The sequence below is a fragment of the Zootoca vivipara genome, chromosome 12 (assembly GCF_965207765.1).
Source record: "Zootoca vivipara chromosome 12, rZooViv2.hap1.1, whole genome shotgun sequence".
NCBI classification, from domain to species: domain Eukaryota; kingdom Metazoa; phylum Chordata; class Lepidosauria; order Squamata; family Lacertidae; genus Zootoca; species Zootoca vivipara.
Genome location: NC_142595.1, coordinates 9015410 through 9039349, shown reverse-complemented (window position 1 = coordinate 9039349; position 23940 = coordinate 9015410). Strand labels below are relative to the sequence as shown.

Here is a 23940-nt window from a genome sequence, read left to right as displayed (position 1 = left end):
TTCAAGGCAAGGGAGGGTTATAAAAAGAAGCGCTGGCTTCGGAAGGAGCTGCCTTCCCTTCTCTTCTGTCCAAAGAGCCCATCGCCATTATGAGCTTCAACGGAAAGTTTGAACTCCAAACCCATGAGAACTTTGAGCCCTTCATGAAAGCCATTGGTAAGCTGGTCAAATGGTGGTTATCTTGTTTGTGCTCCCTGCCTCGCCATTGTCTTCACTTTTGTCTTTCAAAAAGGGATTTGAAATCCAACAGAAAGCAGTAAAGAATGGGAAAAAAATGTTATGGCGCTTTTGTCTCAAATGTAATTTGTGTAGATTAGATTCTTATGGTCACATGTTGTCCTTTTTATATTCCTTCCTTTCCTGCTGGTATTAAAATGAATGAATATGTTCTTTCGGTCTCATACAGAGCATAGTGACAATAACCTGCCTTAAAATTTGTGGCAATCTTCGTGCCACAAAAGCAGAATTAACCTGATGTACTGTCCAGTTCTTAGCCTGAAGAGGTTGTGTCTGACAGAGTGTAGTAGCTAAGCGTATTTTCAAAAGGGAGGGTTGTAGCAGCTCTCACTTCAGTCAGATTTCTAATGTGAATATAAAACCTACATTCTCCCAGAGTGCTCACTTGCATTACAAAAATGTATCTCCATAGCTTTTTCTTTCATTTGAAGAACCATCTGCAAGACTCACAAAGAATGTAATCCGATCTGTGTGAAGTGAGTCTTATCGTGATCCAAAGTAAGTGAGCATAGGATTGCAACCTTCATGTGGAAATGTTCTGAGAGTTTGAGAGCTGTGAAGTCCCCACCCCCCATTATTTCTTCTTCTTCTTCTCCTTCTCCTTCTCCTTCTCCTTCTCCTTCTCCTTCTTCTTCTCCTTCTTCTTCTTCTTCTTCTTCTTCTTCTTCTTCTTCTTCTTCTTCTTCTTCTTCTTCTTCTTCTTCTTCTTCTTCTTCTTCTTCTATTATTATTATTATTATTATTAATTTATATACTGTCCTTTATCAAAAGATCTCAGGGCCATAGGTTATTTAATGATCTATTACGTCATTTGATATGACTGTTTATTTACTTCTACCCAGGCCTTTCAGATGAGTTGATTGAAAAGGGCAAGGACCTCAAAAGCATCTCTGAAATTGTTCAGAATGGCAAGAAGTTCAAGGTCACGGTGACAACCGGAAGCAAGGTGTTGACTAATGAGTTTACAATCGGAGAGGAGGCTGAGCTGCAGACGCCAACAGGAGAGAAGGTCAAGGTAGAGTCTCTTCCATTATATATGGCAGGAATGGGGAACCTATGGCCCTCCAGATCTTGCCATAGCTGCCAAGTCTCCCGTATTCCCCAGGAAACCCCCATTTTTCCAGCTGTTCCCAGCTGGAAAAACTGATTTTTTTGTTTCCCCCCCGGTTTAGTCTGGCACGGCGGCCATTTTGGAACTGGGCAGAGCATGCTCAGAAGCGACTTTTGATGCTGCTCTACCCAGTTCCAAAATGGCTGCAGCGCGACTCCTGGTGCGGCGGCCATTTTGGAACTGGGCACAGCAGCATCAAAAGTCACTTCTGAGCATGCTCCACCCAGTTCCAAAATGGCGGCAGCGCTACGTCCGGTCTGCTACTTCCGGTCCGGTCCCTTATTTTTCAGGCTGGAACTTGGCAGGTATGGATCTTGCTGAATGACAGTTCCCATCGGCCAGGCTTGCTATGGCTGATGGGAGCTGCAGTTCATCAATGTCTGGGGGGGATCAAAGGTTCCCCACACTTGATGCAGGAGTTTCTTCTTTGAACTGGAAGCTAGTTTCTAATTAGAACCATCGGATCCCACCTACAAATGTACACAAACTCTATCTTCCTCATATACAGCAGCCTCAAAAGAAATATTATGAAGCTGGCAAAAGCACACACACACCCCCGGGAATGTATGTGGGGAGACCACATTCTTTGATCATGTACCTGCATATTTCTCACTTAATGAAAACAGAGGTGTAACATATTTCAAACAGCCCTACTGACATAGATCAGTGTTTCCCAAACTTTGGTCTCCAGCTGTTTTTGGAATGCAACTCCCATCATCCCTGGCTGATCAGGTATAATGGGGATCATAATCCAAAAACAGCTGGAGACCCAAGATTGGGGGAAACTGCCATGGATCATAGAATCATAGAGTTGGAAGAGACCACAAGGGCCATCCAGTCCAACCCTCTGCCAAGCAGGAAACACCATCAAAGCATTCTTGACATATGCCTGTCAAGCCTCTGCTTAAAGACCTCCAAAGAAGGAGACTCCACCACACTCCTTGGTAGCAAATTCCACTGCCGAACAGCTCTTACTGTCATAATAAAAAGGCAAGCCCACTGGGCACCTATCATGTGTGGAGGAAAACCTTGGCTTATGAACATGTTGACAAGGTGCATGAACATGTCAGTGCTTGAACTGGAACCCAATCTCGGCTGCTTTTCTTTTCCCACAGACCATTGTTCAAATGGAAGGAGACAATAAGATGGTTGTGAACCTGAACGGCATCAAGTCTGTCACTGAAATAAATGGGGACACCATCACTAACGTAAGTCCACCTAGAATGGGGGTGTCAAACCTGAGGCCCCCATTGCAGCCTGGACCACCACAACAATATTTGACCCTAACTGCTCCATTTTCAGAGGGCCTTGGAAGTTAATGCCTCTAGAACAGGAGGAGACAATTTGGTGTGTCCTCCAAATGTTGTTGGATAACAACTCCCATCGGTCCCAGCTGTCATGGACTGGGGGAGGAATGTTGGGAGGAACCAGCTGGAGAACCACCAAGAGAAGAAGACCCAGAGCCCAGGGAGTGGTGGTGGGACAACGAGGAGTAGTCAGAGGGAGAAGACTGGGAAGAGGAGGTGGCAGAAGCTGAAAAGCTTACAGGGCTTAGAGAGGTGGGAGAGTCAGTGGCACAGAGAAGTCCAGAACCAGAGGCAGAAGCCGAAGAAGGCAAGGAGAGAGGGAGGAGGCCGAGATGCAGAGATGAGTCAGGCGAGTGAAGAGTCACGGGTGTCTCCCCCTCCTGCTGTGACAAGCTCCCCTCCCCCTTGTCTCCCAGAACCAGAAGAGGCGTGAAAAGGGCAGAGAAGTGGTTGGCTGAACGCAGGTGCAGTCTCTGATAGCTTGGGGAAAGCCCTGGAGAGGAGGGGACTTAAGGCGGGGACTTTCAGTCTCGGCAACTGCTTCACGGGGGCAAGACCTGCCGGAGAAGAGTTGCTGTGCTCTTTAGGCCTGACCCTCAGCCAAGTTTGCAGGGCAGAGATTGGGTTTTTTGCTAATAACACCAACTCTGAATGTTGTGATTTACTGATGGCTCGCTCTTTGACACCAGCCAACATAGCTCATGGTCAGGGCTGGTGGGAGTTGTCGTTCCACATTGGCTACCCTGCACTAGAATATCAAAGGAGTTGACATATTCCTTGTATCCATACTTTTTTCAGTTTCAATGCATTGGGTGGTAGAATGTGAATATTTCATTATATGGCAGGGAGCCACAGTCTTTGGGGCATCTGCTAAGTGTAGAATTGGCCATCCCATTGGAAGTTTTACACTCCTGGTGCAGATGTATAAGAGAACAGCATCCCATCCCATGAACAAAGCAAGTATTAATCATTCTTGGGAAGGCTAACTTGCCACTTGAGGTCATCCTGAAAAAGATTCCTCATGGTATGAATGTATATACTACTTTGAGTAGGAGGCAAAATCCCCTTACTGGTTTTTTTATGCCTATATTGATTACTTTTTTTTTTTTAATTGGGGGATTTTTCAAAAAAGCGCTGTTAATGATTCTAGAGTGGTTTACAAAATCTGGGTCAGATAACAGGGTGTCAGGCATTGGTTGCTCCCAAAATATCGGTGATTGTTACCTTATTATAATGATTGGTGATACCAAATAGAAATGGAGTAATATTTTGGGGGACCCATATATACCAAATGTGCAGTGGGCTCAAGACTCTGGGTTCAAAGTTTGACTGCATCATGTATGCTAAGCACAGGATCAGTAGCTATTGGGGAAGCAGGATGCAGGGAAATTCAATTCAGTTTGCATGCCTAGGCAAACCAATCTAATTCAAACCTTTCCATAAACAATCCATGAACCAGAACACAGTCATTCTTTGAAATTCACGCCCTTCTGATTTTAGCAATGCAGTTTTGCAGCCAAATAATAAGTAATAGAGGGCACTCCAGGGACCCAGGTGGTGCTGTGGGTTAAACCACTGAGCCTAGGGCTTGCTGATCAGAAGGTCAGCGGTTCGAATCCCTGTGATGGGGTGAGCTCCCGTTGCTCGGTCCCAGCTCCTGCCAACCTAACAGTTCGAAAGCACGTCAAAGTGCAAGTAGATAAATAGGTACCGCTACAGTGGGAAGGTAAACGGCATTTCCATGTGCTGCTCTGGTTCGCCAGAAGCAGCTTTGTCATGCTGGCCACATGACCTGGAAGCTGTACGCCGGCTCCCTCAGCCAATAACGCGAGATGGGCGCCGCAACCCCAGAGTCGGTCATGACTGGACCTAATGGTCAGGGGTCCCTTTACCTTTAATAAGTGCAAATATGGATACGCTGCCCTGTTCCCTTTTGAAAACTATTTTTTAAAAAAGAAATTAAATATAAAGTGTGGATGATTAAAGCTCTTGTTCCCCCCCCCCTTTCTAGACGCTGAGCGTGGGTGACATCCATTACAAGAGGATCAGCAAAAGAATCTAGATAACTCAAGCATTTCTATACTTTTACTGTGTAAAAGTAGTACAATAAAGTGAAATATATAAAAACGCCTCTTCGTTGCGGTCATTATTGGTCTACAGAAGATAGCTATCAAAGACAAGAGCATCCAGAGCAACAGTTAGGGTCAGGCTGGGTCTCTCTCCCAACTTAACAGGATTTATTATAGGGTTGCCATACGTCTGGAATTTTCTGGGCATATAGGAATACTGCAGCCGCAAGTGGAGTCCGCTGGAAATTGGCTAATGTCCAGAAAACTCCAGACATATGGCAGCCCATGTCAGCAGTGTCGTTTTTGCCGATTTTCCTCAGAAGTAGCTCAAAAAGGCCCAATTTCTTTGGCCAAAACTATATATATATAGCAGATGGTGCTGTGGTCTAAACTACAGAATCTAGGGCTTGCCGATCGGAAGGTTGTTCTGTCCCAGCTCCTGCCCACCTAGCAGTTCAAAAATACGTCAAAGTGCAAGTAGGTAAATAGGCACCGCTCTGGCAGGAAGGAAAATGGCGTTTCCATGCGCTGCTCTGGTTCCTCAGAAGCAGCTTAGTCATGCTGGCCACATGTCCCAGAAAAACTGTCTGCGGACAAACGTCGGCTCCCTTGGCCAGTAAAGCAAGATGAGCGCCGCAACCCCAGAGTTGTCTGCGATTGGATCTAACAATCAGGGGTACCTTTACCTAATTTCCTAATATTTTATGATTCATGCTTTATGCCTTGTGAGTGGAAGGAATCAGTAGAGGCCTTTGGGTTTCACCCATAAGGTCTTTGAACACCCATAAGGTCGTCAGAAAAGCTGGATAGCTTTGCTAGGACAGACATTCAGCCCAGAAAAAGGAAGGCACAAAGTGGAAATAAATGCTGCTTTAACTTAAGAATCCCCAGATTTGTTATCTTCTGAAAACCTAAGCCAGGGTCGGCAACGTGCGGCCCATGGGCCGGAAGCGGCCTGCGGAGGCCGTTTAACCAGCCCATGAGCCGCCCAATCCCGGCATGCTGTGCTAAATCGGCGCAGCACAACACGGGGACTCTCTAACACAGCTCCGGAAATTGCTTCTACGCATGTGCAGGCGCTGGAAATTGCATCTGCGCATTCCATGGCGCCGAAAATCGCTTCTGCACAGGCACGATTTTCGGTGTCTTGGCATGCACAGAAGTGATTTTCATGCTGGTTTTCAGCATCTGTGCCTGCGCAGAAGCAATTTTCAGCCTTGCGCTGCACGGCCCATGGAGGATCTCAATGGGAATGATCTGGCCCAGGCAAGGTAAACCTTGCAGACCCCTGACCTAAGCTAAATGGTATGCCGGTTGCCATTAGGCCTGCTGCAAATTAGGAGTGGTACTTGGGGCACACTTAAGGCAACATCTTAACACTCAATAAGTGTACAAATGTAACCTTCATCTGAGATGGATGTATAAACTGTGGCAAAGTGATGTTCTTCCAAAAGTAAGCCAAACACAACTGAATGAAACAAGTGTTGAAGTCACATGTGTCATAATAACTTTATTGATCATTGAAACGAGTGAATGTAGGCTTTGACTCCTTCTGTGAAATGTTTCTAACTCAACATGCTGGGCATGTAGAAAAACCATGTCTCTCTGGTGCTGTCCTCTGGAGATCTGAACATTCAGAACCAAACACCCACTTTCCTTGGCACTTTCTTCCTGTTCAGAACCAAAACAGCTGATTTTTGCACCAGCCATCAGAATTCAGCAAGACACCTCCAGGCTGGCAAACAATCCCATTCTTATTTCTTCTGGAAGATGCCGGGTGAAATCTCATTGGCGGCAGGCTCAGGCATGACCTGGATTGTTTGGTTCTGAAGAGCTGCCTCTCGCATCTTGTAGTACACAAACTCATTCTCTTGAAACATGCGCAGCTCCATCTCTGACTGAATGCGCATGGCCTGAAAGGATGGAGACAAAGAAGGGCCCATGAGACACAAAGCTAATTTCTTGAGAGCCAGGATCCTGCTCTGCCTGCAGAGTGTGAGGAAGCCTTCAACCTTGAAACCCAGTTTCCATCACAAACTGCTAACATTTTACCTTGTCATACTACACGTTGTGCACCCTCTGTGCAAAAACAAGTTTTTAAAAAAATCTGCCGTCTGCATTTCATTATGCTAATCTTCCATAATTTACAGCAAGCAGTTGCTCTTAGGGGTTATGCGAACTAATAAAGGCCAATGTAACTCTCATTTAGCCCCTACTCTGTGGCTTCTGAGGTTTCATAAAGTCCACACATTTTTAAGTGTATCCTCAATGTCATGACAGCTAGAAACAAGCTCTCCTATTCAAATTGAGATCCCACTGGTCAAGCTACGGACAGAGCGTTTAGTGGGGAGTGTTAGAAATTCACATATACAAACTAGGTGTCAAATGGCTCCTTAAATCAGAGTTACAGTTGCCAAAACGAAATGCCTAGTTGCCATTTTGGGGGGGCAGACAACTCGAAAGTCGTATTTTTCAATATGAGTTTTTTGGTTCCTGCAATTCATTCTGACTGCGCAGATAAAATATAGAGGATATAATTCTACAGGGGGTGTTGCCAGTGTGTTAAAACAGCTAAGACCCAAGGATCCCCAGGCATGCAATTCCAAGATGGTGGAGATGTCAGGTGCCATCCAGGCAGCCGGGCATCTTCGCTTGGTCGCAAGTGGCCTGGCGAATTTCGAAGAAAGGTAGTGGGGGTGTTATTGTGTGTGGAGGGTGATTTGTTTGCTACTATGGTAGGTCTTTTGTGTTTTCGTGTTGTAAACTGCCCTGTGATCCTTGGATGAAAGGCAGGATAGAAGAAATAATAATAATAATAATAATAATAATAATAATAATAATAATAATTTCTTGCATTAAAGACTGCCATACCTGCCAAGTTCCTCTCTGAAAAATAAGGGACTGGACCGGAAGTAGCATACCGGAAGTAGCGCGGCGGCCATTTTGGAACTGGGCGGAGCATGCTCAGAAGTGACTTTTGCTGCTGCTGTGCCCAGTTCCAAAATGGCCACCGCACCAGGAGTTGCGCTGCAGCCATTTTGGAACTGGGCAGAGCAGCATCAAAAGTCGCTTCTGAGCATGCTCCGCCCAGTTCCAAAATGGCCGCCGCACCAGAATAAACCGGGGGGAAACAAAAAAAATCCGTTTTTCGGCTGGGAACAGCTGGAAAAACAGGGTTTTCCCGGGAAAAACGGGAGACTTGGCAGCTATACAGACTGCTATATTTGGGGCCCCTATAAATCATGGGTGACTAAGCTGTGGTCCTTCATGCTGCAGGACTATAATTCCCATAATCCCTGACCACTGGCCATGCTGCCTGGGACAGATGGGAATTGTAACCCCTGCTGAAAAATTTCAAGGCCAAGTAATCACTTGGATCGCTTGTGCAGTCCGTCCGGCCCTTGCGCGCATGTGAACAGAGCTGAATGGCTGTCGCTAATGCACCTGCCAAAGGGATGCCTGGAAACAATTTGCCACTTGGAGCAGCTGGCAAAGAGATCCAGTTTCGAGGGTCTTCAGCATCCTTTGTTCTCCCTATGAACAATCTCCAAATACAGTGGTACCTCAAGTTACAAACGCCTCAGGTTACAAACGCTTCAGCTTACAAACTCCGCTAACCTAGAAGAGTTACCTCGAGTTGAGAACTTTACCCCAGCATGCGAATGGAAATTGCATGCCGGAGGCCCTATTAGCAAAAGCACACCTCTAGTTAAGAACAGTTTCAGCTTAAGGACGGACCTCCGGAACGAATTAAGTTCGTAACTGGAGGTACCACTGTACGTTCAAGCAAACCTGGCTGGAGCCTCACAATACCATGAGTCACTTACCTCCAGGTCTTTGGTGATTGGGTGGGTGGAGCCATGGGTCACCAGAAGAATAGCGTAGGCTTTGCAAATCATCCCATGGCCCGCTTCAATGAGGCCAGCATGCCAGTGAGTCACTCCAGCTCTCATGAGGGCCATCCCAAGCTGTGCATTATTTGGGTGGTAGAGTTTCCTAGGGGAAATACACGAGGAAGCCACTTGACATTTGCAAATCAGCGTTGGGGCATATATGTTGCTTCTTGCCTGGGTTTCCAGCTTGTTGGAGATGTGGCTTCATGGGAAGGCTCAGTCCAAAGAAGGAGGTTTGACTCCATCCTTTCTTCCACCAATGACCACAGCCTCCATAATGGATGGAAAGGTGTGCTAGGTCTCTGGGACTACACAACCATTGCTGCTGTGCCTTTGGACCATGCCTTGGAAGCTGTGGTGTTGAATGGTTATAGGCGCAAGCTGAACTGATGGATAGGTGCTCAAAAAGTGAACATACTAAGCTTAAGGTGGGGTAAACGGTTATGGGAGGGTAAAAGCCTGAAGCCCCTTGGGATCCTCCCAATGAAATTTCACAGATATTTGGGATGCATAAAGACAAGCATCTAGTTCCCAGGGATTTAGCACATGACCACGTAAAGGTTGGATTGGATGGTGATGATCAAAGATTGGATGACGCACACAGCGATAGACTTTGTTCTCCGTGGCTCCCAGTAATTGCTAAGGGACTGCCATAGTAAACAGTTACAATCTTGGATGCCATAGGAAGGAGGTGGGAGCCTGCCTCCTGCCCCAGACTCTGAAATCACCAGGAGCATGGGGGAGATTTAGCCCCCATCAAGGGCGGAGGAAGGGGGTGCAGTGGGGGCGCGCCGACTTGTGTGTAACAGAATGTCAGGCGGCACTCACCGTGGGGCATGTAGCACGCCCAAGCCACACTTCTCTCCTGGGAGTGACGCAGTGGCTTGGTCTGCCCGCTGCCTCCCCCTTAGCTGTAGGGTGACTGAGTGGGAGGAGGCAGGCCCCACAGAGCGTCCTGCCCTGGCTTGCCCCACCCCCACGGGTGGATGGCCCCGCCCCTGGATGCCGGGCACATATCCTGCCCCAGGCGCCCGATCGCCTTGCTCCGTCGCTGGCCCCCATAGCATTGATGCCTCCCCTGTCCCTTCCACCGAGCTGACTCCATTTCTTCACTTGCGGGCAGCTTTGCCACCAGCCCTCGGTCCAAACTGCACCAACAGGGCCCCCCCGGGTAAAACAGGAATTGTTCACGATGAATTGCGCACCTACTCAGTTCATGCCCCAAAGAGAGGCGCTTGACAAAAACACACACATACCTTACCTGATGGCGGACATTTTGGTAGCATTATAAAAAATAAGCATTACTAGCAACACGGAATATATGAACTGCATTGTTTATATATGCAAATAAGTTACAGAAGAGCAGAGAAAGGATGGCAGTGCCCGGTGAACCTAAGCAGGTTAAGACATTGTACAGCTTTCACTGGATGCTTTAAAGGTAAAGGTAAAGGGACCCCTGACCATTAGGTCCAGTCGTGACCGACTCTGGGGTTGCGCGCTCATCTCGCATTATTGGCTGCGGGAGCCGGCGTACAGCTTCCAGGTCATGTGGCCAGCATGACAAAGCCGCTTCTGGCAAACCAGAGCAGCACACGGAAACGCCGTTTACCTTCCCGCTGTAGCGGTCCCTATTTATCTACTTGAACTTTGACATGCTTTCGAACTGCTAGGTTGGCAGGAGCTGGGACCGAGCAACGGGAGCTCACCCCTTCACAGGGATTCGAACCGCCGACCTTCTGATCAGCAAGCCCTAGGCTGAGTGGTTTAACCCACAGCGCCACCTGCGTCCCTATTAAAGCTCCCCTATTGTTACAGCAAGATGAGTTGGTTTGCAGTCAGCATCATGTTTCATTTTGGAAAACTGTTTCAAAATAATTTTTATTTGTTGCATTTTTATTGCGGCTGTACGCTGCTACAATATTCGGTAACTTTTAGCAGCCTAGAAATATTCCAAATAAATGAATAGAATGGATATACATACACGTAACCATCCACCATTCGTTTTGAATAACCAGCTGCCTCGTCAAAGAGCTGGAGGTAAGAGAGAACTTCCGACATGATGCTGAGGATCCGGAGTAGGTAAAGGTTTGTGTCTCCCAGCACTGGGTCCTGCTTATCCAGACACTCTCGACACAGCTTTACAACCTAGGACAAACCACACACAGAAAGGAGGATGATAGAAAGAGGTACATTTGTGGCAGAACAAATCTGCCTCTGCAATGCATAGCTCTGAAGACATGGTGTTTTACAAGGGAGTTGGAGCAAACATATACGACTGGTTTCGGTAACTGCTTAACACACATATCCAAAATAATATTTTGTTTCCCAAGAGGATAGCTATTCCTTTCCTGTACAGTTGTCATTGTCAGCTACCACACTATCATGTTGGGGGAATGGGGTGTTTGGTGTGTTAGGGGAAGGGTAGTACTTCTGGTGGGGGAAACACCGTGCTCCTTCTGGGGTAGTTTGGCCCCCACCCTGCACTCAACCCTCACACTAAAAGTCCCAGGTACTCATTAAACCAGGCATGTCCAAAGTCAGTTTCAGGGGCCGAATCTGGCCTGCCGGTCAATTTAATCTGACCCTCATGGCTGTATATGTCCTGGGGAGCAAAAGCTCAGCAACTTCAATCCTAAAGAAAAGCTCAGCAACTTCAGGATAAAATTGGAAGAAGAAGAAGAAGAAGAAGAAGAAGAAGAAGAAGAAGAAGAAGAAGAAGAAGAAGAAGAAGAAGAAGAAGAAGAAGAAGAAGGAAAAGCTCAACAACTTTGGGGTTAAATGCTAAAAAAAAAAAGCTCAACAACTTTGGTTGGCCCTCACGCACGTCATCAAATCTGTCCCTCTTTGAAATAAGTTTGCGCACCCCTGCATTAAACAAATTCCTGGAGTATGTGGTACCCACAAGAGGACACCACTTAACCACCTGAGTTGGATGACATGGGGAAGGCATCCTTTTGGGTAAAAAAAAGGACCTGGGCTGTTTAGGGCTTTATACACAAATGGTAAAACCTTAAACTTTGCCTGGCAGCTACATATTTCTGTTAAGGGAAGGAACTATTTTCATGTTCAGTGGCACCTCGCAAGACGAATGCCTCACGCAATGAAAAACTCGCTAGACGAAAGCGTCTTGTGATGTTTTTGGTGACTCCCAAGACGAAGTTTTCAATGGCCGCGCTTCGCAAGACGAAGTTTTTTGGAGGAGGGTTTTTTTTTGCCGCTTCAACCCGCGCTTCGCAAGACGAAATTATCGCTAGGCGAAGCGACTCACGGCACAAATTAATTTCGTCTTGCGAGGCACCACTGTATTCTATCATTGTTCTTCCCAATCACTTGGAGCCTTCTTTTGGGCAGGCAATTGGGGATCATGGGAAAAAAAATTCCCACCATGTCCCTAGCTATAAAATAATGAAACGTGAGATACAATTGTCTGGGTTTCTTCAACACATTAATAAGCAGAGGACCAACCCTTCTGTGACTCACTTGGTGGTATATCCCTTCGGTACGAGCCTCATCAATCTTTTCCAGGGTTTCCTTGGAGAACTGGATGACGTCCTTCACCACTTCCTTGGATGGCTGTAAGAGGCAAGGGGAAACTATTCAAATGTGCTTCTTTTAGCTCTTCCTATCAGACTCTTCCAAAAGTGCCCAGCTGGCAACCCGATTATCCTTTTATTAGCAAAACTCCAGGATCAATTACATTCCTGATTATGTACACCAGCCAGAGCTCAGAAATTCATTTTAAGAAGGAAATAGTTCAAGTTCAGTCACATACCTTTTCATCCCCCTCTTTCACAGCCAACATCAGGTCGTCTTTGATTCCTTTTTGGCAATGCTCACAGGTACAGTCAAAATAATACTGCTTCTTCAGCTGCTGCCGTCTGTCTTCACTAACATTGAGGAAATCTACATAGGAAACAGTCAGCTCTTCCCCGACGGAGATCTTACCCAGAGCACGCAGCTCAATCCTGGTGTCAAACAAGCAAAGAAGCAGCGCCAGATAAACACCAGAGACTTGTCTGTATAGCGTTCCAGTAATAAAGATATCAGGAGTCACCCATTACCACCCACGATGCCTAGGACAAAAGGATTACTTCCCAGAGCTGTGCGTCCTTTCCACACAACCAAAACCCTGCACCAAGGTAACACAAATCCTGCATGAAGGAAGGCTGTACTTGGCTACCTGCATAAAAGGTAAAGGTACCCCTGACCGTTAGGTCCAGTCGCAGACAACTCTGGGGTTGAGCGCTCATCTTGCTCTATAGGCCGAGGGAGCCAGTGTTTGTCTGCAGACAGCTTCTGGGTCATGTGGCCAGCATGACTAGGCCGCTTCTGGCAAACCAGAGCAGCGCACGGAAATGCCATTTACCTTCCTGTCGGAGTGGTACCTATTTATCTACTTGCACTTGACGTGCTTTCAAACTGCTAGGTGGGCAGGAGCTGGGACCGAACAACGGGAGCTCACCCCGTCGTGGGGATTCGAACCACCGACCTTCTGATCGGCAAGCCCTAGGCTCTGTGGTTTAGACCCTGGCTACCTGCATAAATGTATGCAAATCAAGAAAATGGTGGGGTTTGTTTCCCTCTCACTGCCAACATCATTTCCCAATTTTCTTTCAACCAGAAAAATCGCTTGAAGGTAAGCACTGGGTCTGATTTTTGGACATGGGTCACCCAGATTATGTGGTAAGAAGCTGAGCCTTTGCATAGCTGGACACCAGGTTCACCGGAGGAATCCCATTTATTTATTAAATTTGAATCCACCTGGTCCTCCATGCATTACTCAAGGCAGACTCCCTTAGCTTTAGCAGCTGAATTGATGCACCATCTGATCATTCTCTAGGACAGGCATAGGCAACCTCAGGCATCCCCAAACTTCGGCCCTCCAGATGTTCTGGACTACAATTCCCATCATCCCTGACCACTGGTCCTGTTAGCTACGGATCATGGGAGTTGTAGTCCCAAAACATTTGGAGGGCCGAGGTTGCCTATGCCTGCTCTAGGACAAGGGCATCAAGCTTGAGAGAATGCATGGGGAATGTGGAAATAAAACATTGTTATTTTGCCCCCCCCCCATGGGAATGGCAGCATTTGGGCTTTAGGGAGGCTTTTAATGTTTGATAGATTTCTGGTTTGTTTGTTTTTCTGTTGGAAGCCGCCCTGAGTGGCTGGGGAAACCCAGCCAGGTGGGCGAGGTATAAATAAATTATTATTATTATTATTATTATTATTATTATTATTATTATTATTGGGCTATCCTCACAGGTACATCATGCCCTCCATAAACAAAAATGCATTTTGAAAGATCTCCATTTCAAACACACCTCTGTTTTTTTTGTACCATACCATCCGAAACATCTTGTGTTCTACTGTCATTTCAAGAGGGCTGCTTGAATAGGTTTTGGGACTCCCCAGATTGCAGAATGGTGTCAAATTTTTTCGGCCGCAATTCTTCTAAGCATGTTGCATGTACAGATCTTTCCGTTTTCCTCACCTTTCCCCTTAATTTCCAGAGGGGTAGCTGTGTTAGTCTGTTGCCCCAAACAAAGAGTCTTTGGCAAGTTAAAGACCGACAATTTTATTATAATGCCATGGTAAATGTGCTGGACTTTCAGGTACCACAAGATTTCGTGTGCATGCACACTTCTTCAGATACAGTGTGTAGATTCAGATTCGGTGTGTATCTGCATGCCCACGAAAGCTTATACCAAGAACAAACTTAGTTGGTCTCTAAGGTGCTACTGGACATTTTTTTTTATTTTTTAATATATTTTGACTGCATCAGACCAACACGGCTACATACCTGAATTTAGGTACCACAAGAGTTGTTTAGTTTAGTTTTTTTAATTCATTTATTTTAGGCATATATAACCTGCTCTTTCTTGAAAAGCTCAGGAAGGCACGCACAAAGTTCCCTGACCAGGTCCACAGCTGTTTAGTTTCAACAGTGCTACCCCCTAACAGTTCATTAGGACCCTAGATTTGTCGGGGAGACGAGGAATACATTTCTATGAGTGCTTGCTCATTTGCTGCAGGACCAGGGAACTTGTGGACTTCCAGATGTTGAACGCCAACTCACATCAGTCTTAGGCAGCCTAGCTAATGGTCAAGGATGACCAGCCCTGATTTGCAATAGCAAACATCTGCCACAGTGCACTCAAATTCAATCACAACTTTTCAATTGAAAGCACCAGTCCTTTACATGCCACATTAACCATCTTCATAATTAGATACACACAGGTTTAAAATGACAACAATGTGTTAGTTGTGGAGACTTACGTTTCAAGCATGCAACATCTCCCAACAAAGCCCCCCCCCCTTTTTTACAATCAGCTATTCTAGAGACATGCAAGCAATCATTTCCCTTGTAAACCATTCGAGTTTTGACAGCCTGCTTGGCACCCATGAGCCAAGGTGAGCCAACCACCTCGGGGCAGCTGTGGGGCACTCCTTGAAGGCATGACCTGACACCTCCTTGGCCACGGGCAAATAGGAGGCACTGTTGTTCTCCTCCCAGCCCTAGTTGTCTCTCACTTGGACTATTGCAATGCGCTCTACGTGGGGCTACCTTTGAAGGTAACCCGGAAACTACAGCTAACCCAGAATGCGGCAGCTAGACTGGTGACTGGGAGCAGCCGCCGAGACCACATAACACCGGTCCTGAAAGACCTACATTGGCTCCCAGTATGTTTCCGAGCACAATTCAAAGTGTTGGTGCTGACCTTTAAAGCCCTAAACGGCCTTGGTCCAGTATACCTGAAGGAGCGTCTCCTCCCCCATCGTTCTGCCCGGACACTGAGGTCCAGTGCCAAGGGCCTTCTGGCGGTTCCCTCGCTACGAGAAGCTAAGTTACAGGGAACCAGGCAGAGGGCCTTCTCGGTGGTGGCACCCACCCTGTGGAACGCCCTCCCACCAGAGGTCAAAGAGAACAACAATTACCAGACCTTTAGAAGGCACCTTAAGGCAGCCCTGTTTAGGGAAGCAACTCTTCCCTGTAGGTTTTGCCCACAGTGAAGAAGCTGCAAGGACTGTAGGTCCTCTCCTTTCTACAGCTCCCCAAATCTCTTCTCTCCCCAAGCAACCTGAGGCTCTTTTGCCTTCTCCTTCTTTGCTCTGCCCTCTCCATTCTTCTCCATGTTCTGGGAGATCATGGGGAGGGGAGCTGGTCACCGCAGCAGGAGGAGGCACTCTCACTTCTTCAGCACCCTGCCCCCTCCTCCCCAGCCTCTGCCTCTGCCTCAGAGTCTGAACTGCACTCTGCCACAGCCTCTTCCTGCTCACTAAACCCTGTTGCCTCTTCAGCTTCCAACACCTCCTCCTCCCAATCCGCTCCCTCTTCTCCCTCTGATCACTCATCACTGTCCCACCACCGCTTCCCAGACTCTGAGCTTTCTTCCCTTGGGGGTTCCCCAGCTGGTTCCTTCCACCATTCCTCTGCATCTAGCCAGTCTAAGACACCATGTGCTCAACTCTCTTCCATAGAAACAAATGAAATTTAGCATTTATTGTGTTATTAAGTTAATACGTAAAATTTGACATATTTTTTGAGTTCTTAACTTTGGCTGGATTGTCCCCATGGGATCTACACCTACTCATTCCCAAATGCAGAAAGAGGATCCACCAAGAATCCGAAGACCTCAGCCGAAACAGGTGTCACCTTGTGGCCTAGAACTAGCTAAACCAGGCATCCCCAAACTGCGGCCCTCCAGATGTTTTGGCCTACAACTCCCATGATCCCTAGCTAACAGGACCAGTGGTCAGGGATGATGGGAATTGTAGTCCAGAACATCTGGAGGGCCGAAGTTTGGGGATGCCTGAGCTAAACTGATATTGTAGCTTTCAGCTACACCTGCGGCTTTTGCCATTTTAATCGCTTTTAACGTTTTGTCATTCTAAACAGGTGCCAAAAAGTGTTTGTCAATGCAGCCAAAATCAGAGTATCAGACAATGCCTTGTTATTTGCTCGTGTAATAAAAAGATCTACTGGATCTGCTACGGTTACACTACCATCATTAGAAATTCTCATGCTAGCATTGCCGCTGAAAGGATAGGAGAGAAAAATAAATTGGAGCAGGCATTAAGAGGTATGGGGAGGTTTGTCAGAATAGAGAGGGAATGATTGTCATAATCACGACTTTTTAAAAGAAAGACTCTACAAATGCAGGGATTACAAAATGAAGGGTTGGGTTTAGTGGGGCTTTGCATAGAGGTGGTAGAAAGAGTAAAAACAATGTACTGATAGTCATCTTTATAACTTGGTTATTTCTGCCTGTGGGACTTTGGGGTCGGTGCGGGAGGTGTTCGAGCAGGATAGCAGTGAAAGGGGGAATATTATGGTTTCAAGGCCAACCCACCTCATCTGGGTGTGGAACAATGATCTTACAGCCTGATGACTGAAAGAAAAAAAAAAACAGACAACTGCAGTTTGACAGAGGCACACACACTAAGAAAGAAAGAAAGAAAAAGCAAATGGAATCCATACATTTAGTACATCAAATGCTAGCGTACAGCTTTTGAGGGCCAATGTCGAGATCAGAGGCAGCTGTGAAGGTAGCATATCAAATTGCAAGTTGGAGTCTCTTCCATGTCTTTACAAGGCTATTGGCAGGCGACAGAATTGCCACCCCTTTTCTGCAGCCTTCAAATGGGCTCTAAAGACTTTTCATTCTGCCAGGCTCTTAATGGATTTCATCAGCGGCCCTCCCTATATGTTTTGTTCAGTTGAATGTGCTTTTCATATTTGTGCCGTTAAGCTGCCTGGTTGAGAGCACTGATCTCAAGACCCATTTGGAAGCTTCCTTCCTCTCGGTCGACAAAGAGCCATTTGAAATCTCATGGGGGAAGAGGAGGGGGAGCAGCAGCGAGGGAGCCATTTGGACTGGAGAAACTACTGTACAGAGGTACAGTTACACACTTCTTCACTCCAAATGGCCCCTGCTCAACACAGGGGGAATCTAGACACATTATTAAAAATGTTGCGAAAATGCTTTTTAAAATAACGTTTTGAAAAATAGATGCTGAACTTGTCATAGCTCGCCATCGCCATCTAGTGTCACATTTGTATAATGCACTTTACAACACACTTTAAACCAGGCATCCCCAAACTTTGGCCCTCCAGATGTTTTGGCCTACAACTGCCATGATCCCTAGCTAACAGGACCAGTGGTCAGGGATTATGGGAATTGTAGTCCAAAACATCTGGAGGGCCAAAGTTTGGGGATGCCTGCTTTAAACATTTATTTGCAGGCTGCTAATGGATTGTTTCATAACAACTTAGGCCTTTGTTTACTTAGGCCTTTGAAAGCTCAGCATAGGCTCTGTGCCTTGATGCGACTTGGTGGGTGATCTCTCTTGCTTTTGGGGAAGGTTTTTTAAAAAATAAATTTGCTGTATGGGAAGAACCAACAATATTGTGATGACAAGGATGAGATGAATTCCCTAGCCCAGCAACTTCCTTGGTATCAGATATTTATTTCTCCTGTGACTTACCGTATATACTCGAGTATAAGCCGACCCGAACATAAGCTGAGGCACCTAATTTTACCTCAAAAAACTGGGAAAACTTGTTGACTCGCGTATAAGCCGAGGGTGGGAAATGCAGCAGCTACTGTACTGGTAAATTTCAAAAATAAAAATAAATACCATCCTATGCCTTTCCCAGCTGTTGGCGGCGGGGTGGGGGAGAAGAGGCGAGGAAAGATCCCTTCCTCATGACTTCTCCCTCCCCGCCGCCTCACACAGAGCAGGCATAGGACGCGGGTTTGGAGAGTCACAGCGCAGCGCTTCTCCGAACCCCCGGTCCTGTGCCTTTCGCCGCCGCCGCCCGCCTCACTCGAATATAAGCTGAGGGCGGCTTTTTCAGCACATTTTTGGTGCTGAAAAAGTAGGCTCGTACTCAAGTATATATGGTACGCTTTCTTGTTTCTGTTCTGTTCAAACTGTGATATGCTTTTGTTGCAGTATTTTAGTCTGTTTTGAAACTTCTCTAATAGGATAAAAAAAAATTAAAAAGAAGAAGTTGATAATCAGACTGTTGGTATAAACCATCTCCTTCCTTACTGAGGATATTCTGATTATGGTCCCACTTATCTGCCAGGCAGATAAATGCATAGTTTCTGTTACAAGTGCTTCGTTTTGGAGGAAAGACATTTCAGCTATGCCTTTAACTACAGCTGCAGATTCTTTAAAATCCAGGCTGGTGCCACCTGTCTGCTTTTGGGGGGGGTGAGGGCTTCCATCTTGCAAAGCTATGCAGTTTGCATGACCACAATCCTGCAGACCCACAAATGCATGCACAAAGTTGCTTAATTGTGTTAGAAATGAGCTGGAAAATGATTTGTGGGGGAATATGCCGATGTGTTCAAGACCAACATTTGGCAGCTTCATTTTGATGTTCGCTTAAACTTCACACGTTATCAGTTTCCCCTAACTTATCTGTCAAGACCCAAGATTGTTCTGCAGGGTTGTCAAAATCACACATTCTGAGCACAACCCTTAGCAATGTTCTCGGCACAAACCCCACCGGAACAGTAATGTCCACATACAACTCCCAATCATTTTAATGGGACTTGTAGAGGAGAACTTTCCAACGGGCTGCGGAAATTTGTCATTTTCAAATACGTTTTCTCCCCACTGCCCCAAGAACTGATAGGATCTTTATCAGTGACTAGGTCCCAATGAAATGTTAGAAGCCAACAGAAACGTTCACAAGGATGTATTTTCATGCAGCTCCAAAACACGAATCAACACAGCCAGGCAAACTCTCAGCTCAGAGTAGATTAATTTTCTGGGAAACATGATCTTAACCCCTGAGTTGACAAGCTTAGTTTCTCATATTGATGCACAGAAGGAGATGACTTACTTGCCATTGTTAAAGATGACTGTGCAGTTGGGCCAACAGTCATGGTTCACCAGGCAAAGGTTGGGGAAGATGCCCACACCAACTGCCTGCAGCCCCCGTTGGTCACTCAGAGTGAAGCCATTGCAGTTTATCTATTCCACAAAACAGAAGAGCAAGACAGATTAGGGGATCTGTGGTTTTCCAGAACAGGAGCAGCCAAGTTCTGTATCAGGGCTATTTCCTGGATGGTTTTTGAGAGGTAGGGCAGAAGTATTTTGCTGTGCAACCCCAAAGCATAGCAAAGAACAAGGTCTGCATCAAAATCTCCAAGTAGCCAGTGCTATTCCTACTTGGAGGAGACCTGACAGGGCCGTCTTAAGCGCCCCTGGTGCCGTGGTGCGACGGATCCTTCCGGCGCCCCCCTGCCACGTTTCCCAGCGCAGTGGGCAGGCAGGCACAGCGCAGCTGCCACAGGCGCTGCTGCGCGGCGGGCGGGCAGGCACACCGCGGTTGCCATGGGCGCAGCTGCACGGCAGACCGGGCGGACGCAGCTCGCGGCGCCCCCCTGGCAGGCCGGCGCCGTGGTGCCCTGCACCACCCAGCCTGGCCGTAGGGCCGGCCCTGAGACCTGTTGAAATGAACGGGCATGACTAACTTAGGTCTACTAAACTATGTGGGTCCCTGTTTGTGAAATGCTTTCCTCAGGGAGGTTCGCCTGGCACCTTCATTATATATATTTTAGGTGCCAGGTGAAAACGTTCCTCTTCAACCAGGCTTATTCTACAACCTTTTAAATGTGTCTGTGGGAAGGGAGGTCATTGTTTTGCTGTTTTGTTTTAATGATTTCCTTGATTTTAGCCTGTATTTTATTCTGTGAACCATCCAGAGATCTTATTATGAAAAATTGTATATAAATATAAATAATGGTGATGATGGGTCTGCTATGAGTATGACTAGCATTAGAATAAACCCTTTATATATAAAATCCAACAGTATGTTTAATATTGGAACCTCTCACAGGTGTACAATCTTGGGAAATAATCCTTTCTTTCCTACAGGCGCACTCTTTCTCTACATCTTGAATAAAATTTGGTACGCTTCTGCAGACCAGCTAATAGTGAATTGCGGTTAGGGTAGGGCTCTAAGGCTGCCCATTGGCCAAATCTGCTCTTTGACTATTCATTCATTCATTGCCTTTGTTAGTCAAAATTCTTGCGTCACAACATTCAATGGATAGGTTTAACAGTGTATTACTGTTATTGTCATTACAATCTTTGAGCATGGGTTTTTTGTGGAAAGATGACATACCAATGAAGTGACGATGCTAACACAGAATGATATAAACTAATGCGATGTAAAATAAACTACATCAAACTTAAAGAATAACCAGAGCCAAAACAGCCTCAACATATTAAAAAGGTAAAGGACCCCTGACACTTAAGTCCAGCCACAGACGACTCTGAGGTTGCGGTGCTCATCTCGCTTTACAGGCCGAGGGAGCCGGCGTTTGTCCACAGACAGTTTTTCCAGGTCATGTGGCCAGCATGACTGAGCCGCTTCTGGCGCAACGGAACACCAAAACCAGAGCAGCACATGGAAACGCCGTTTACCTTCCCGCCGGAGCGGTGCCTATTTATCTACTTGCACTTTTTTGGCGTGCTTTCGAACTGCTAGGTTGGCAGGAGCTGGGACCGAGCAACGGGAGCTCACCCCGTCGCAGGGATTCGAACCGCCAACCTTCCGATCGGCAAGCCCAAGAGGCTTAGAACAGAGGACTTAAAAAAACCTGACCAGCTATCATTAAAAAAGAGACCTATTGGGTTAAAACCAGCTTGCAAGATAAGTGGTCTTCAAAAAGTACAGTGGTACCTCGGGTTAAGAACTTAATTCGTTCCAGAGGTCCGTTCTTAACCTGAAATGGTTCTTAACCTGAAGCGTGCTTTTGCTAATGAGGCCTCCTGATGCCGCTGCGCAGCTGGTGTGCAATTTCCATTCTTATTCTGGGGCAAAGTTCTTAACCTGGAGCAACCACTTCCTGGTTAGTGGAGTTTGTAACCCAAAGCGTCTGCAACCCAAGGTACCACTGTATAGAAGATGTTAAAACACCAGGGAAGACCTAGGAGGACAAGAAAGCCTGGTTATCTTGCCTTACAAGTACTCCAAAATCTGAAGCAGGGTTAGTCAGCTGGGGTCTTGAGAACCACACAAAACCCACATTAGATCCCATCTGTTGTAAAACCTGAATGAGCTCCAACAGAGCCCCCTTATGCCTACATAGGTAAAGGTAAAGGGACCCCTGACCATTAAGTCCAGTCGTGACCGACTCTGGGGTTGCACGCTCATCTCGCATTATTGGCCGAGGGAGCCGGCGTACAGCTTCCAGGTCATGTGGCCAGCATGACAATGCCACTTCTGGCGAACCAGAGCAGCACACGGAAACGACGTTTACCTTCCCACTGTAGCGCTACCTATTTATCTACTTGCACTTTGACGTGCTTTCGAACTGCTAGGTTGGCAGGAGCTGGGACTGAGCAACGGGAGCTCACCCCGTCGCAGGGATTCGAACCGCCGACCTTCTGATCAGCAAGCCCTAGGCTCTGCAGTTTAACCCACAGTGCCACCTGCGTCCCTTTAGTGCCTACATAGTAAAGGTAAAGGGACCCCTGACTATTAGGTCCAGTCGTGACCGACTCTGGGGTTGCGCGCTCATCTCGCATTATTGGCCGAGGGAGCCGGCGGAGAGCTTCCAGGTCATGTGGCCAGCATGACAAAGCCGCTTCTGGCAAACCAGAGCAGCACACGGAAACACCGTTTACCTTCCCGCTGTAGCAGTTCCTATTTATCTACTTGCATTTTGACGTGCTTTCGAACTGCTAGGTTGGCAGGAGCTGGGACTGAGCAACGGGAGCTCACCCCGTCGCAGGGATTCGAACCGCCGACCTTCTGATCAGCAAGCCCTAGGCTCTGCGGTTTAACCCACAGCGCCACCTGAGTCCCTTTAGTGCCTACATAAGGTGGCACTAAATGGTGGAATGAGCAGCACAATCTAAATATTGTTGCTTTTCCTTTATTCGTCCAGGCTTGGGTCACTAGGCAGACATACCACACCCAAAATGTGAGAGATGTACTGCATGCCAAATTGCTTGTTGTCAGGTGGCCAGAACTCCAAGAAGCTCTCCAGGTCGATCCTCATCTCCTTCTTCTCTTCGTCTCCAAAGTGATCCACATGGTTCTGTAGGTTGTCAATGGAAACCAAGCACCCCTCTGTCAGGCCTCCTCCTTCTTTCTCTATCCTCCACATGATTCGGGCAGCCAACCTAGCAGGCCAAAAATGTACATTGAACCACTGGGCCTTAAGGAGTTACAATCACAAAACCTGGTTACAGTGGTACCTCTGGTTACGAACTTCATTCGTTCCGGAGGTCCGTTCTTAACCTGAAACCATTCTTAACCTGAGGTACCACTTTAGCTAATGGGGCCTTCCATTTCAATTCAGCTCTGTATAGCAATAAACCCATCAGATGTCAATGAGATAAAGAACAAGACATATGAAGGCAGCCCTTATGTTTTTGCATGTGTTGGAAGCCGCCCAGAGTGGCTGGGGCAACCCAGCCAGATATGGCAGGGTATCAATAATTTAAATTTAAATTATTTCAGTTATGTTCAGTAGCCTGTGGTTTGTCTTGGTATTTGTAAGCCTTTATGCCCTGTACCACTAGGTTGCTACTGAACAAAACCAAACTTTGACTGGGATCTAGTGAGTGTTAGTGCATCGGCTAGGGTTGGGCATTGAGTTCACTGATGTTGACTAGATCATCAGGTTAACAGTATAGAATGGCAGACTTTTTTGGGTTGCTCTTGCTAACAAAGCAGATTCCCCCCCTTATGCATTTGAGAATGGAAAACTCATGCTGGTATTTCCCCCCCCCCCCTCCTACAAATACAGTCACAGCTGGCAACCTTCCAGAAGGACTAACTCCGTAGCCTGAAGCATATTTTCCATTACAGCTCACAACACCTTCCAGTCTCGTGTATCACAATGGAGTATTTTTAGCCACTTCTATAAATAGGACAAGTTGATAAAGGAACCCCACAGTGGCTGAACCTGATAGAGAACAAGTGCAAATTCCTGACGATAGCTTAAGATATCTTAACTTCTTGAGATACAGTATTTACTTGTTTCAGGATTTAGTGTTAGAGGAGGTTTCTAAATTATTATTATTTGTATTTAATTACAGGAATTAACAATAATAATAATTGGTGGACAGTGGAAAAATAAGACATTCCCCACCTTCTTTTTACGGGTGTCATTTGCCTCCAGAGGGGAATATCTGGTTATCTGGCAAACATAATTTTAAATCATTGTGCCCACAATAGAAATCAGGGCAAACTGTCTTTAGTTAGCAATTGTCATTTTAGGCATTTACAGGTGAAACTCGGAAAATTAGAATATCGTCGAAAAGTGCTTTTATTTCAGTAATGCAAC

The 23940-nt window shown here is 46.6% G+C and overlaps 2 protein-coding genes across 3 annotated transcripts in view; one reads left to right on the top strand and one right to left on the bottom strand.

The window, feature by feature from the left end:
• Nucleotides 1–4783, top strand: FABP1 (fatty acid binding protein 1). The gene is made up of 4 exons (XM_035135706.3): nt 1–156; nt 1080–1252; nt 2464–2556; nt 4667–4783. Exons 1-4 carry the CDS (start codon nt 90–92, stop codon nt 4715–4717), a joined length of 384 nt encoding a protein of 127 aa, XP_034991597.1. The 5' UTR covers nt 1–89; the 3' UTR covers nt 4718–4783.
• Nucleotides 4784–6221: 1438 nt separating this feature from the next.
• SMYD1 (SET and MYND domain containing 1) overlaps nt 6222–23940 on the bottom strand; it is a 33809-nt gene continuing 16090 nt past the window's right edge. Inside the window, exons 3-10 of one of the 2 annotated variants that reach the window (XM_035135704.3) lie at nt 22558–22771; nt 19476–19606; nt 16969–17007; nt 12390–12582; nt 12098–12190; nt 10599–10762; nt 8552–8720; nt 6222–6637 (exon numbers count right to left, since the gene is read on the bottom strand). In XM_035135704.3, coding sequence (XP_034991595.1) covers nt 6479–6637; nt 8552–8720; nt 10599–10762; nt 12098–12190; nt 12390–12582; nt 16969–17007; nt 19476–19606; nt 22558–22771 — 1162 coding nt within the window. In that variant the 3' untranslated portion in view covers nt 6222–6478. The remainder of the gene's footprint in view (nt 6638–8551; nt 8721–10598; nt 10763–12097; nt 12191–12389; nt 12583–16968; nt 17008–19475; nt 19607–22557; nt 22772–23940) is intronic. The other variant, XM_035135705.3, reaches the window with a different exon arrangement.

Excerpts from the sequence above, each read along its gene's own strand:
- FABP1 (XM_035135706.3), top strand. The coding sequence starts at position 90 with ATGAGCTTCAACGGAAAGTTTGAACTCCAAACCCATGAGAACTTTGAG. Across the intron at positions 157-1,079 it reads GCCCTTCATGAAAGCCATTG|GCCTTTCAGATGAGTTGATT; the intron begins GTAAGCTGGTCA and ends ACTTCTACCCAG. Across the intron at positions 1,253-2,463 it reads CAACAGGAGAGAAGGTCAAG|ACCATTGTTCAAATGGAAGG; the intron begins GTAGAGTCTCTT and ends CTTTTCCCACAG.